Below are 16,125 nucleotides of genomic sequence, written 5' to 3'. Positions count from 1 at the left end.
GTCTTGCATACACATCCCGTGCACACACATACCTTATGCATGTGGTGGGACCCGATCAGAGAAGCCTGTCGGGTGAGTGGTCAAGTTTTAATGAATTCGCTCGTTGGAGCGCGCGAGCTTGAAAGAGCTTTTCCGGGATTAGAGTCCTGCATGCACATCTTGTGCACACATATACCTTATTCACATGGTGGGACCTGATCAGAGAAGCCTGTCAGTTAAGCGGTCGAGCTTTGATGGATTCGCTCATTGAAGCGCACGGGCTTGAAAAAGCTTTTCCAGGATTAGAGTCCTGCATGCACATCCCGTGCACACACATACCATATTTATGCGGTGGGACCCGATCAGAGAAGCTTGTCGGTTGAGCGGTCGAACTTTGATGGATTCGCTCATTGGAGCGCGCATCTTGAAAGAGCTTTTCCGGGATTAGAGTCATGCATGCACATCCCGTGGACACGCATACCTTATTCACGTGGTGGGACCCGATTAGAGAAGCCTGTCGGTTGAGCGGTCGAGCTTTGATGAATTCGCTCGTTGAAGTGTGTGGGCTTGAAAGAGCTTTTCCGAGATTAAAGAGGGTGTTTGTTTTTAGGGACTTATTGGTTTAGGGACTTAAAAAAAGTCCTTATAAGTTCCATCTAAACCAAATAGGAGGGACTTATAGGGACTTATGAAATAAGACTATCAAGGAGGGACTTATAGGGACTTATAGTTGTAATATGGTCTTATAGAGACTTATAAGTCTGAGGAACCAAACAGATAGACTTTTTAAGGACTTGGAACTTATAAGTTAGGACTAAAAAAAGTCCTAGGACTTATGAATCAAACAGGGCCAAAGTCTTGCATGCACATCTCGTGCACACACATACCTTATTCACATGATGAGACCCGATCAGAGAAGCTTGTTAGTTAAGCGGTCAAATTTTGATGAATTCGCTCGTTGGAGCGCGCGGGTTTGAATGAGCTTTTCGAGGATTAGAAACACACAAGAAAAACATATACGATTACTTCCACACTTTCCGATTTATGATCAACAAATGGCAGTCATTAACGCGCGATCTAGTAACTGATTTCTCTCAATAAATACGAGATTTTATGTTGCGTCGTTAAAGACACTAAAGCGCTAGCCAGCTAGATCTGATTGATTTGGTAAAGACTGCAAAAGCAAGAAAAATTGATATATTTCTATTGATTTCATTCCATCTGTTCCTTACTTAATCCATTCTATTCGTTGCCTGCATGCATAAATACACGCCGCCGACTGGTGTGATACGATAGTCACGGTGAGGTGAGGACGACGACAGTCATATGTCGATGGATCCTCATGCTGTTCTACTTCTCACCCTCATCCTCCTCCTGGGTACCGGAGACGGCAGCCTCGCCGTCGGCACTCCGTCCGCGATCATCAGAACGACATGCGCGGCTGTCGGAGTGGGTTACGACTCCTGCGTGGGCGCGCTCTCGGCCGCCCCGGCCGCCGCGGCCGCCAAGGACGCGCGTGAGCTCGTCGTCGTCGCCACCAGCCTCATCGTGGCCAATGTCACGTCGACGGTGCTCGTCCTCGACGACCTTGTCAAGAACCTCGGGGAGTGCCTCCGCTCCTACAGGCACATGAACAAGAACCTAGCGGGCGCGCTCGGTGACCTAGCTGCTGGGCGCCTCAAAGCGGCGACCGACAAACTGCTGCATGCCTCCTTCGCGCCCAGCGACTACGACATCCTCTTGCTCGAGGGGAGAGCGGAGAAGAACCCGATGAGCGAGGAGAACAACGACGCCCGTTGGCTGTCCCGACTGGCGGAGTGAAATATATGGTTGGTCCATAAACTTAAATTAAAAGCACACTTTAGACCACAAACTCAAAATCTGCACAGATTAGGCCACAAACTAGATTATGAGCACACTTTAGACCAAAAAAACGTTTCGGAGGTCTGATCCTGCACACGTGGCTGCCACCTCGGCTATGACTAGACCGCTCTGCGAGTGTTATCTTTCCCAGGGTGTTAATTGCAAAATGGACGAAACTGAAATCCCGCGCCAATCACGGCTGGACCAAGCCCTTCCTTTCTCGTACTCTTCTCTGGACGGTTTCCGTGGAGCAGGACGATCGACGGCGACCTAAGGCGGCTCAACGCCGGCAAGCCGTGGATGGCTCGGCTGCGTGAGAAAACCGATCCTCCACCCTTATATGGTATGATCTTCCTCCTCTCCTCTTCTCTTTGCTTCTGTGTCCTCTTCCATGGAATAGGGCATATGTGATCATCGACAATTGGATCTTTTCTTTGTTGTTAATCATTTTCGATGGATTGATGCCAAATTTCTGTACTGAGGTCTAGTTTGTAAGCATGGCTGCCGTTTTGTTCCTATGTGTGGTGATATAAGGGGGAAAACCTGAACCTTTACACTCAGTTTAAACTGAATATATATGTGCAAAAAAACTGAACCCTTACACTTGTTCCTATGTGTGAAAATCTGCTCCGGACAGGTGGAAGAATAAATCGTATTCAGTACAAAAACTGAAGCTTTACACTTTGTTGTAACTGAATATATATATGGGAAAGAACTAAACCTTTACAAATTATTCCTATGTGTGAAATCTACACTATCTAGGTGAAAGAACAGATCATTTTCGGTGCTAAAACTGAACCTTTATACTCTGTTTTAACTGAAAAAATGAACATCTACTCATGTTCAGCGCAAAAACTGAACATATTCTCATATTTAGTGGAGAAACTGAATATATATGTGCCATATTCATTGCATGAACTGAATATAGGTGGTGATCTAAGGGGAATGATACGGCTCAAATAGCTTTGAGTCGATTTTATGGGGTGTCCCTGATCTTTCACCGGCGCATAGGGCTATCAGATTAGAATTGACCCGAAGCAGATGAATTAAAACAAACCAGATAAGATGTGTACGGGGCGGAAGTACTGGTATAGTTGCAGGAAGTAGTAGACGTGGTAGACGGATGGATTATGCTAATGATGATCAGCGGCGGCGGCGGCGTAATTAGCCAGATGGAGTTCACAAACTAGTAGTAGTAGATGAAAAAAAGAAAGGACTGGATCGCTCCTTGAAGAACAAGAACCGAACAAAGCTATGCCCTGGAGATCAAGTCGCCAAAACACATGCGATCACCGATCCAATTCATGGAACGCAGGAACACAGAGGGGCGCACATCATCAGATGCCTTTCTGAGTATTTTTCTTGACCAAAACTAAAACCTCCCTTTTACATGGCCATATGGCCTTTATTTATAGTCGCACGCAGGCAACCTGGGCTAAGCCCAAAACTCACGAGAACACAAACCGGACTTGACAAAACTAAATAAACTAGGACTCGGCTAGATTCAAACTAGTAGACTTTCCATGTAACTAGGAGACCTTCACGTGCATGGTTTCCTACTACCACCGCGAAGATGATTAATTCCAACGCGGGGGAGTCCGAAAGTTTGGCATGATATCTTGCTTTGGTGGTGTCACTGTTGATTGATATTTAACCGAACATTGTATCTTCTGTCGATTTGCACGCGGCACAGGTCCAAGTATACCTGCGCCTCTTCTCCACATGCCAGCTGCTTCTCCACGTTGTGCTGGTATGACATATTTTCTAGAACCGGACTCCCACACCTCCTTCTCAGGCGTGACCTTTTTCGACGATGCAATAATATTGGGTACATAACTAGGCATGATTACATCAGGGAAAAAACAGAACCTTGCACTCTGTTTGAACTGAATATATGTGCACAAAAGTAATGCATGTTTTTTGTTGAAGTGCAAAGATTGAACCTTTACTTTGTGTTAGTGTGCATTGTAGGTCTCAATGATCCAGTGTTCACTATTGAGGTTCATCATGGTGGATTTTTCTGTGGTTTGGGAAGCAACAAAACATATATTGATGATAAAATTGACTTCTTTGACTTTTGTGTTGTTGAGGAATGGTCAGTACTTTATATTGTGGATTTGTTGGAGAAATTGGGCTACCCCGACAGTACCAAGTACAAGGTGTACTGGTTGCTGCCTGGCCACACAATTGTTGATGGTTTTTTCTTTGTGTGCAATGATGATAACCTTCAGAAGCTCATTTCTTCAGTGCCCAGGGACAACAATATAGTTCTTTATTTGGATCAGATGTATTTGATTGACAATAGCATATGGGATGGTGTGTTGATAGAAGCAAATGCTTCAGAACAGCCTAGTATCATTGTGAATCAATGCAAGCCTACAGAGCAGTTTTCAGGGCAGCCAGAGGGAGATATCACTCGCCAGATGGATGAGAAGCTGGAGAGATTGCAGAAATTTAAGAGCTTGAAGGAAGATGGTAGTGACAGTGACAGGCTTGATTCAGATGCAGACTTTTTTGACAGTGACAATGATCCATTTGATGGAGATGATGATTTGTTTGCCGCCTTTGTGGATCAAGATGTGAAAGATTGAATGATCCCTGACAAAGGTAGACAACAAGTTCAAGACAATGAGGTGAAGGACAAGGATAAGAAGGATAAAAGGAAGAGGGAAGATTCTGATGGTGAGCTTGAATTACCAGATTCTGAAGATGAGAACTTCAAGTTCAAGTTCAAGTCATTCACATCAGTGGACATGAAGGAACCCGAGTTTAAAGTTGGAATGTTCTTTTCAACTGTTGAGCAGTTGCGAGAAGTAATAGATGAATATAGCATAAAAAACAGAGTGCCTGTGAAGAAGATCAGAAATACTAGAACCAGGGTTGAGGTGATATGTGTTGAAGATTGTCCCTGGTGCTTGTATGTAAGTCATGACACCAGGTCCAAGAGTTTGCTTGTCAAAAGATATATCAATGAGCACACCTGCAGCAAAGAGTGGGCTATCAAGGCAATGACAGCTCCATATATTGCCAAAAAATATCTTGAAGATATCAGAGATAATGAGACGATTGATGCACAATCATTGGGGAAAAAAGTGCAGAAGGACTTCAACTTGGCTGCTGGAAGAATGAAACTATAAAGGGCAAAAAAGAAAGCAATGACTGTTATTAGAGGTGATGAGGAGAAGCAATACAATTTGCTTTGGGATTATGCTCAGGAGATAAGGAGATCAAACCCAGGGAGCAGTGTCTTCCTAAACTTGGATGTTCATGGTTTGTTCCAGACTATGTACTTCTCCCTTGATGCTTGTAAGAGGGGGTTCTTAGAGGGCTGTAGGCCTCTACTTTTCTTTGATGGTTGCCACTTGAAAACTAGGCATGGTGGTGTGATGTTGACAGCAATAGGGATTGACCCTAATGATTGTGTTTTTCCAATTGCAATGGCTGTGGTGGATGGGGAGAACAAGAATAGCTGGAAGTGGTTCATGAACACTTTGAAGCGAGACTTGAACATCAGCAACACTGCGGCATATACCATCATGTCAGATAAGCAGAAAGGTTTGATACTTGCAGTAGAACAAGAATTTTCAGATTGTCCACATAGGTTTTGTGTAAGACATTTGTACCAAAACTTCAACACGATTCACAAGGGGGAAGTTCTCAAGGATCAACTTTGGGCTTGCGCTAGATCTAGCAACACAGAACAGTTGGAAAGAAACATGGAGAAACTCAAGTTGTTGAGTCCAGAAGCACATGCATGGCCTGATGGGCACCCACCAGACCAATGGTGTAGAGCCTTCTTTGATTGTTTCTGCAAGAGTGACACACTAATGAATAATCATTGTGAAGTGTTCAACAAGTAAGATACTAAACATATATGTGTTCATGTTCTTTGTGCCATTCATGTTCTTTATAGTGATCTTGTTCTTCATTACATGTGCACACAGATACATACTTGATGCTAGAGAGCTTCCTATCCTTAGTATGTGGGAGAAGATAAGGATGCAGCTTATGCACAGAATGGTTGAGTATGCAAGGATTTGTGAGAACAAATGGACTGGCAACATATGCCCCAAAATCATGGACAAACTGCAGAAGAATGTGAAATATGCAAACAATTGTTTTCCTCACAGATCTGGGCATGGAGTATACGAAGTCAAGAGCAAATCCTTCAGCTATGAGGTCAACATGCTGCAAAACAGTTGTGACTGCCGGAGATGGCAACTAACAGGCATTCCATGTTCTCATGCAGCTACTTGCATGAGAGAGGAGAGAATAAAGCCCGAAACACGGATAGCAGCTTGTTATACAAGGGACAAGTATATGAAAACTTATGGACACACTATATGGCCAGTTAGGGACAAAAGTTTTTGGGAAAAGACAAATGGAAGGGAAGTGGGAGCACCATTGTATAAGAAGAAAGCCGGAAGGAAAGCAAATAAAAGGAGAGAGCACCCATCAGAGAAAGAACAAGGTACAAGGCTCAGCAAGCATAGTGTGAAGATGCATTGTAGCCATTGCAGAGACCCTAACCACAAGAGGCCAGGTTGCCCTATCCTACATCCAGCACTGAAACTTCAACCACAAAGAAGAAACAATGAAGAAGATATTGATGATCCTTCTATTTTAGAGGTTAAAAAGAGCAATCGTTTTTATTCCTTAGAGCTAAATGAATTGTTATATTTAATGCAGCTAATCTTTGCTTCATTATTTTCAGCATATTGTTCCTGAAGAGGGCATTCCTGAGTTAATTCCAACACAATGCAGTGAAACTCTAGTTGACGAACTGCTAGTAGAAGAAGTACATATAATCATTTGAACAAATTGTTTAATACTCTATTTCAGTTACTACTTCCCACTAATCCTTGCTTTATTATTTTTGCAGATCACTGAGTTGGAGAATTTTCACAGTCGAAGGAAAGGTCCACTGCCTAGCAATGCTTTCGTTGAAGAGCACATAAATAATATTCCTGCTCCAAGGGCAACAATAGCAACAAGGGGAGGGATGGCCATAGCAAGGGGAAGAGGAAAGGGGAGAGGAAGGGAAAGAGGAAGAGCAACTAGCTCTACTACAAGTACTTCTATACTTGATGATGTTGTGCCAACTACCAGAGGGAGAGCAAGAGCGAGAGGCACTACAAGGAGAGCAAGTACAAGCAGGGTCACAGGAAGTATTTCTGTAGTTAATGATGCTATAGGAGCAAGTGATGCTGCTTCAAACATGGTAGATGATGTCCCAAGAGCAAGCACAAGAAGACCAAGAAGTGGAGGAAGAGGAGATGGTGCAGCCAGAGAGAGAGAGAGAGAAGTATCAAACACGGAAGATTGTACCACTTGCTCTTTGGGTCTCATTAGTTAATTTCCTGGTTTCTGTCATGCTTATGAAAATTGGAGATTTGGTTGTGATACTTTCTGGAACTATGAAGTTGTGATGTGAACTTGGAACCTTTCACTTTTTTTAGGGAATGGAACCTTTACTTTTGGAACTACGTAGCAGTGTCATATTTATTTCATCAAGCAAGCTTATGAGCATAATCATGTGCACTATGATGTTATATTTCACATGAATCTGCATGTTATTGTTGGAAATATGCCCTAGAGCAATAATAAATTGGTTATTATTATATTTCCTTGTTCATGATAATCGTTTATTATCCATGCTATAATTGTATTGATAGGAAACTCAGATACATGTGTGGATACATGTGTGGATACATAGACAACACCATGTCCCTAGTAAGCCTCTAGTTGACTAGCTCGTTGATCAATAGATGGTTACGGTTTCCTGAACCATGGACATTGGATGTCATTTGATAACGGGATCACATCATTAGGAGAATGATGTGATGGACAAGACCCATCCTAAGCATAGCACTAGATCGTGTTAGTTCGTATGCTAAAGCTTTTCCTATGTCAAGTATCATTTCCTTAGACCATGAGATTGTGCAACTCCCGGATACCGTAGGAGTGCTTTGGGTGTACCAAACGTCACAACGTAACTGGGTGGCTATAAAGGTAGCACTACGGGTATCTCCGAAAGTGTCTGTTGGGTTGGCACGAATCGAGACTGGGATTTGTCACTCCGTGTGACGGAGAGGTATCTCTGGGCCCACTCGGTAGGACATCATCATAATGTGCACAATGTGATCAAGGAGTTGATCACGGGATGATGTGTTACGGAACGAGTAAAGAGACTTGCCGGTAACGAGATTGAACTAGGTATTGGATACCGACGATCGAATCTCGGGCAAGTAACATACCGATAGACAAAGGGAATTGTATACGGGATTGATTAAGTCCTTGACATCGTGGTTCATCCGATGAGATCATCGTGGAACATGTGGGAGCCATCATGGGTATCCAGATCCCGCTGTTGGTTATTGACCGGAGAACGTCTCGGTCATGTCTGCATGTCTCCCAAACCCGTAGGGTCTACACACTTAAGGTTCGGTGACGCTAGGGTTATAGAGATATTAGTATGCGGTAACCCGAAAGTTGTTCGGAGTCCCGGATGAGATCCCGGACGTCACGAGGAGTTCCGGAATGGTCCGGAGGTAAAGAATTATATATAGGAAGTGCTATTTCGGCCATTGGGACAAGTTTCGGGGTCATCGGTATTGTACCGGGACCACCGGAAGGGTCCCGGGGGTCCACCGGGTGGGGCCACCTGCCCCGGGGGGGCACATGGGCTGTAGGGGGTGTGCCTTGGCCTATATGGGCCAAGGGCACCAGCCCCAAGAGGCCCATGCGCCAAGAGATGGGAAAAAGGGGAGAGTCCTAAAAGGGGAAGGCACCTCCGGGGTGCCTTGGGGAGGATGGACTCCTCCCCACCCCTGGCCGCACCCTTCCTTGGAGGAAGGGGCAAGGGCTGCGCCTCCCCCTCTCCCTTGGCCCTATATATAGTGGGGAAAAAGGAGGAGCAAACCAATCTAAGGCCTGGCGCCTCCCTCTCCCTCCCATGACACATCTACCTCCTCCCGCAGCGCTTAGCGAAGCCCTGAGGGATTGCCACGCTCCTCCATCACCACCACGCCGTTGTGCTGCTGCTGGATGGAGTCTTCCTCAACCTCTCCCTCTCTCCTTGCTGGATCAAGGCATGGGAGACATCGTCGGGCTGTACGTGTGTTGAACGCGGAGGTGCCGTCCGTTCGGCACTAGGATCTCCGGTGATTTGGATCACGATGAGTACGACTCCATCAACCCCGTTCTCTTGAACGCTTCCGCTTAGCGATCTACAAGGGTATGTAGATGCAATCTCCTTCCCCTCGTTGCTAGATTACTCCATAGATTGATCTTGGTGACACGTAGGAAAATTTTGAATTTATGCTACGTTCCCCAACAGTGGCATCATGAGCTAGGTCTATGCGTAGTTTCTATGCACGAGTAGAACACAAAGTAGTTGTGGGCGTCGATATTGTCAATTATCTTGCCGTTACTAGTCTTATCTTGATTCGGCGGCATCGTGGGATGAAGCGGCCTGGACCAACCTTACACGTATGCTTACGTGAGGCTGGTTCCACCGACTGACATGCACTAGTTGCATAAGGTGGCTGGCGGGTGTCTGTCTCTCCCACTTTAGTCGGATCGGATTCGATGAAAAGGGTCCTTATGAAGGGTATATAGCAATTGGCATATCACGTTGTGGTTTTTGCGTAGGTAAGAAACGTTCTTGCTAGAAACCCATAGCAGCCACGTAAAACATGCAAACAACAATTAGAGGACGTCTAACTTGTTTTTGCAGGGTATGCTATGTGATGTGATATGGCTAAAAGGATGTGATGAATGATATATGTAATGTATGAGATTGATCATGTTCTTGTAATAGATGATCATGGAGCCCCAAGATGGAGATCAAAGGAGCTATATGATATTGGCCATATCATGTCACTTATTATTTGATTGCATGTGAATGTTTATCATGTTTATACATCTTATTTGCTTAGACACGGTAGGTAAATAGATGATCCCTCATTAAAATTTCAAGAAAGTGTTCCCCCTAACTGTGCACGTTTGCGACAGTTCGTTGTTTCAAGCACCACGTGATGAATCGGGTGTTAGATTTAACGTTCACATACAACGGTGTAAGACAGATTTACACACGCGAAACACTAGGTTGACTTTGACGAGGCTAAGCATGTGACAGACATGGCCTCGGAACACAGAAGACCAAAAGGTCGAGCATGAGTATGGTAGATTACGATCAAACATGAAGGATGTTCACCGATGATGACTAGTCCGTCTTCACGTGATGATCGGACACGGCCTAAGTGACTCGGATTCATGTAATCACTTAGATGACTTAGAGGGATGTCTATCCTGAGTGGGAGTCATAAGATGAACTTAATTATCTGAACATAGTCAAAAGGTCTTTTGCAAATTATGTCGTAGCTCGCGCTTTAGTTCTACCGTTTAGATTATGTTCCTAGAGAAAATAGTTGAAAGTGATAGTAGCAATTTATGCCGACGACTAGGTTCCGTAAAACCTGTGAAGGATATTGTGCCTTCATTGCTTTCATAAGAAGGCTTATGTCCTTAATGACTAGCACCGCTCAATGTGCTGAACCTCGAACGTTGTCTGTGGATGTTGCGAACATCTGACATACACGTTTTGATAACTACGTGATAGTTCAGTTAAACGGTTTAGAGTTGAGGCACCAAAGACGTTTTTTGAAACGTCACGAAACATATGAGATGTTTTGAGGGCTGAAATTGGGATTTCAGGCTCGTGCCCACGTCAAGAGGTATAAGACCTCCGACGATTTTCTTAGCCTACATACTAAGGGAGAAAAGCTCAATTGTTGAGCTTGTGCTCAGATTGTCTGAGTACAACAATCGCTTGAATCGAGTGGGAGTTGATCTTCCAGATGAAATAGTGATGGTTCTCCGAAGTCATTACCACCAAGCTGCTTGAGCTTCGTGATGAACTATAACATATCAGGGACATATATGATGATCCTTGAGATATTCGCGATGTTTGACACCATAAAAGTAGGAATCAGGAAGGAGCATCAATTGTTGATGGTTGGTGAAACCACTAGTTTCAAGAAGGCAAGGGCACGAAGGGATACTTCATAAAACGGCAATTCAGCTGCTGCTCTAATGAAGAAACCCAAGGTTGAACCCAAACCCGAGACTAAGTGCTTCTGTAATAAAGGGAACAGCCACTGGAGCAGAATTACCCTAGATACTTGGTAGATTAGAAGGCTGGCAAGGTCGATAGAAGTATATTGGATATACATTGTGTTGATGTGTACTTTACTAGTACTCCTAGTAGCACCAGGGTATTAGATACCGGTTCGGTTGCTAAGTGTTAGTAACTCGAAATAAAAGCTACGGAATAAACGGAGACTAGCTAAAGGTGAGCTGACAATATGTGTTGGAAGTGTTTCCAATGTTGATATGATCAAGCATCGCACGCTCCCTCTACCATCGAGATTGGTGTTAAACCTAAATAATGGTTATTAGGTGTTTGCGTTGAGCATAGACATGATTGGATTATGCCTATCGCAATACGGTTATTCATTTAAGGAGAATAATCGTTGCTCTGTTTATTTGAATAATACCTTCAATGGTCTTACGCCTAAAATGAATGGTTTATTGAATCTCAATCGTAGTGATACACATGTTCATGCCAAAAGATATAAGATAGTAATGATAGTACCACCTACTTGTGGCACTGCCACGTAAGTCATATCGGTATAAAACGCATGAAGAAGCTCCATGTTGATGGATCTTTGGGCTCACTCGTTTTTGAAAAGTTTGAGACATGCGAACCATGTCTATTGGTGTATATGCATGAAGAAACTCCATACAAATGGACCGTTTGAACTCACTTGGTCTTGAATCACTTGAGACATGCAAATCATACCACATGGGCAAGATGACTGAAATCCTCGGTTTCAGTAAAATGGAACTAGAAAGCAACTTGTTGGAAGTAATACATTTTGATGTGTGCAATCCAATGAGTGCTGAGGCATGTAGTGGATATCGTTATGTTCTTACTTCACAGATGATTTGAGTAGATGTTGAGTATATTTACTTGATGAATCACGAGTCTGAATTATTGAAAGGTTCAAGTAATTTCAGGGTGAAGTTGAAAGATCATCGTGACAAGAGGATAAAATATCTATGATATGATCATAGAGATGAATATCTGAATTACGAGTTTGGCACACAATTAAGACATTGTGGAAATTGTTTCACGACTAATACCTCCTGGAACACCATAGTGTGATGGTGTGTCTGAACATCATAGTTGCACCCTATTGGATATGGTGCATACCATGATGTCTCTTATCGAATTACCACTATCGTCTATGGGTTAGGCATTAGAGACAACCGCATTCACTTTAATAGGGCACCACGTAACTCCGTTGAGATGACACAGTATGAACTATGGTTTAGAGAAACCTAAGCTGTCATTTCTTAGAAGTTTGGGGCTGCGACGCTTATGTGGAAAAGTTTTAGGCTGATAAGCTCGAACCTAAAGCGGATAAATGCATCTTCATAGGACACCCAAAACAGTTGGGTATACCTCCTGTCTCAGATCCGAAAACAATAAGGGATTGTTTCTAGAATCGGGTCCTTTCTCGAGGAAAAGTTTCTCTCGAAAGAATTGAGTGGGAGGATGGTGGAGACTTGATGAGGTTATTGAACCGTCTCTTCAACTAGTGTGTGGCAGGGCACAGGAAGTTGTTCCTGTGGCACCTACACCAATTGAAGTGGAAGCTTATGATAGTGATCATGAGACTTCAGATCAAGTCACTACCAAACCTCGTGGGATGACAAGGATGCGTACTACTTCAGACTGGTACGTAATCCTGTCTTGGAAGTCATGTTGCTAGACAACAATGAACCTACGAGCCATGGAGAAGCGATGGTGGGCCCGGATTACGATAAATGGCTCGAGGCCATAAAATCCGAGAGAGGATCCATGTATGAAAACAAAGTGTAGACTTTGGCAGAACAGCTCGATGGTCGTAAGGCTATTGAGTGCAGATGGATTTTTAAAAGGAAGACGGACAATGATGGTAAATGTCACCATTAAGAAAGCTCGACTTGTCGTTAAGAAGTTTCCCGACAAGTTCAAGGAGTTGACTGCGGTGAGACTTTCTCACTCGTAGCGATGCTAAGAGTCTGTTGGAATTATATTAGCAATTACTGCATTATTTGTGAAATCTTGCAGATAGGATGTCAAAACATTGTTTTCTCGGTGATTTTCTTGAGGAAAGGTCGTATGTGATACAACCGGAAAGTTTTTGTCAATCCTGAAAGATGCTAATAAGTATGCAAAGCTCCAGCAATCCTTCTAAGGACTGGAGTAAGCATCTCGGAGTTGGAATATACACTTTGATGAGATGATCAAAGATTTTGGGTGTATACAAAGTTTATGAGAAACTTGTATTTCCAAAGAAGTGAGTGGGAGCACTATAGAATTTCTGATAAATATATGTTGACATATTGTTGATCAGAAATGACGTAGAATTTCTGGAAAGCATATAGGGTTATTTGGAAAGTGTTTTTCAATGGAAATCCTGGATTAAGCTACTTGAACATTGAGCATCAAGATCTATAAGGATAGATCAAAACGCTTAATAGTACTTTCAAATGAGCACATACCTTGACATGATCTTGAAGGTGTTCAAGATGGATCAGTCAAAGAAGGAGTTCGTGCCTGAGTTGTAAGGTATGAAGTTAAGACTTAAAGCTCGACCACGGCAGAAGAAAGAGGAAGGACGAAGGTCGTCCCCTATGCTTTTATCATAGGCTCTCTACAGTATGCTATGCTGTGTACCGCACCTGAAGTGTGCCTTGCCATGAGTCAGTCAAGGGGGTACAAGAGTGATCCAAGAATGGATCACAGGACAGCGGTCAAAGTTATCCTTAGTAACTAGTGGACTAAGGAATTTTTCTCGATTATGGAGGTGGTAAAAGAGTTCGTCGTAAAGGGTTACGTCGATGCAAGCTTAACACCTATCCGGATAGCTCTGAGTAGAGATACCAAATACGTATAATGGAGCAACAATTTAGAATAGCTCCAAGTAGAACAGTTATTTGGAATGGCTCCAAATGTAGCATAGTAGTCGCATCTACAAGATGACATAGAAATTTGCGAAGTACATACGGATCTGAATGTTGCAGACCCGTTTACTAAAACCTCTCTCACAAGCAACATGATCAAACCCAGAACTCATTGAGTCTTAATCACATGATGATGTGAACTAGTTTAGTGACACTAGTAAACTCTTTGGATGTTGGTCACATGGCGATGTGACCTGTGAGTGTTAATCACATGACGGTGTGAACTAGATTATTGACTCTAGTGCAAGTGGGAGACTGTTGGAAATATGCCCTAGAGGCAATAATAAATTGGTTATTATTATATTTCCTTGTTCATGATAATCGTTTATTATCCATGCTATAATTGTATTGATAGGAAACTCAGATACATGTGTGGATACATAGACAACACCATGTCCCTAGTAAGCCTCTAGTTGACTAGCTCGTTGATCAATAGATGGTTACGGTTTCCTGACCATGGACATTGGATGTCATTGATAACGGGATCACATCATTAGGAGAATGATGTGATGGACAAGACCCAATCCTAAGCATAGCACTAGATCGTGTAGTTCGTATGCTAAAGCTTTTCCTATGTCAAGTATCATTTCCTTAGACCATGAGATTGTGCAACTCCCGGATACCGTAGGAGTGCTTTGGGTGTACCAAACGTCACAACGTAACTGGGTGGCTATAAAGGTACACTACGGGTATCTCCGAAAGTGTCTGTTGGGTTGGCACGAATCGAGACTGGGATTTGTCACTCCGTGTGACGGAGAGGTATCTCTGGGCCCACTCGGTAGGACATCATCATAATGTGCACAATGTGATCAAGGAGTTGATCATGGGATGATGTGTTATGGAACGAGTAAAGAGACTTGCCGGTAACGAGATTGAACAAGGTATCGGGATACCGACGATCGAATCTCGGGCAAGTATCGTACCGCTAGACAAAGGGAATTGTATACGGGATTGATTAAGTCCTTAACATCGTGGTTCATCCGATGAGATCATCGTGGAACATGTGGGAGCCAACATGGGTATCCAGATCCCGCTGTTGTTTATTGACCGGAGAACGTCTCGGTCATGTCTGCATGTCTCCCGAACCCGTAGGGTCTACACACTTAAGGTTTGATGACGCTAGGGTTATAAAGGAAGTTTGTATATGGTTACCGAATGTTGTTCGGAGTCCCGGATGAGATCCCGGACGTCACGACGAGTTCTGGAATGGTCCGGAGGTAAAGATTTATATATGGGAAGTCCTGTTTTGGTCACCGGAAAGGTTTCGGGGTTTATCGGTAATGTACCGGGACCACCGGGAGGGTCCCGAGGGTCCACCAAGTGGGGCCACCAACCCCGGAGGCTTGTATGGGCTAAGTGCGGGAGGGGACCAGCCCCAGGTGGGCTGGTGCACCCCCCCCCCCCACAAGGGCCCAAGGCGCCTAAGAGGTGGAAAGGGGGCAAACCCTAAAGGGGTATGGGCCTTAGGGCCCATCCTGGTGCGCCTCCCTCTCCCCCTCCCCTCTTGGCCGCCTCCCCTTTCCCATCTAGGGCTGCCCCCCTAGGGGTGGGAACCCTAGAGGGGGCGCACCCTCCTCCCTCTCCCCTATATATAGTGAGGCCTAGGGGCTGCCCATAACACGCGATTTGATCTCTCTCGTTGGTGCAGTCCTCCCTCTCTTTCTCCTCATATCCCGTGGTGCTTGGCGAAGCCCTGCAGGATTGCCACACTCCACCACCACCACGCCGTTGTGCTGCTGCTGGATGGAGTCTTCCTCAACCTCTTCCTCTCTCCTTGCTGGATCAATGCGTGGGAGACATCGTCGGGCTGTACGTGTGTTGAACGCGGAGGTGCCGTCTGTTCGGCACTAGGATCATCGGTGATTTGGATCACGACGAGTACGACTCCATCAACCCCGTTCTCTTGAACGCTTCCGCTTAGCGATCTACAAGGGTATGTAGATGCAATCTCCTTCCCCTCGTTGCTGGTCTCTCCATAGATAGATCTTGGTGACACGTAGGAAAATTTTGAATTTATGCTACGTTCCCCAACAGTTATGTGCACTGCCATGTTTATTTCCTGAAGAATGAGGACTTTTTGAAGATTAGTTGTGATTTTCATCTCCTGAATATTGTATGACTGTGATTTTCATACCCCTAAAGATTGTACAACTGTTATTATCATTTCCTGAAACTAATATAGTTAAAGTGTACACCAATGCAGAA

The 16,125-nt window shown here is 44.2% G+C and overlaps 1 protein-coding gene across 1 annotated transcript; it reads left to right on the top strand.

The window, feature by feature from the left end:
* Positions 1-1,297: 1,297 nt before the first annotated feature.
* LOC125535443 lies at positions 1,298-1,800 on the top strand. The gene has a single exon (XM_048698492.1). The coding sequence runs from the start codon at positions 1,306-1,308 to the stop codon at positions 1,798-1,800; it is 495 nt and encodes a 164-aa protein (XP_048554449.1). The 5' UTR covers positions 1,298-1,305.
* The last annotated feature ends 14,325 nt before the right edge of the window (positions 1,801-16,125 follow it).

The sequence above is a fragment of the Triticum urartu genome, chromosome 2 (assembly GCF_003073215.2).
Source record: "Triticum urartu cultivar G1812 chromosome 2, Tu2.1, whole genome shotgun sequence".
In the NCBI taxonomy this organism is placed as follows: domain Eukaryota; kingdom Viridiplantae; phylum Streptophyta; class Magnoliopsida; order Poales; family Poaceae; genus Triticum; species Triticum urartu.
This window is presented reverse-complemented; position numbering and strand designations above follow the sequence as displayed.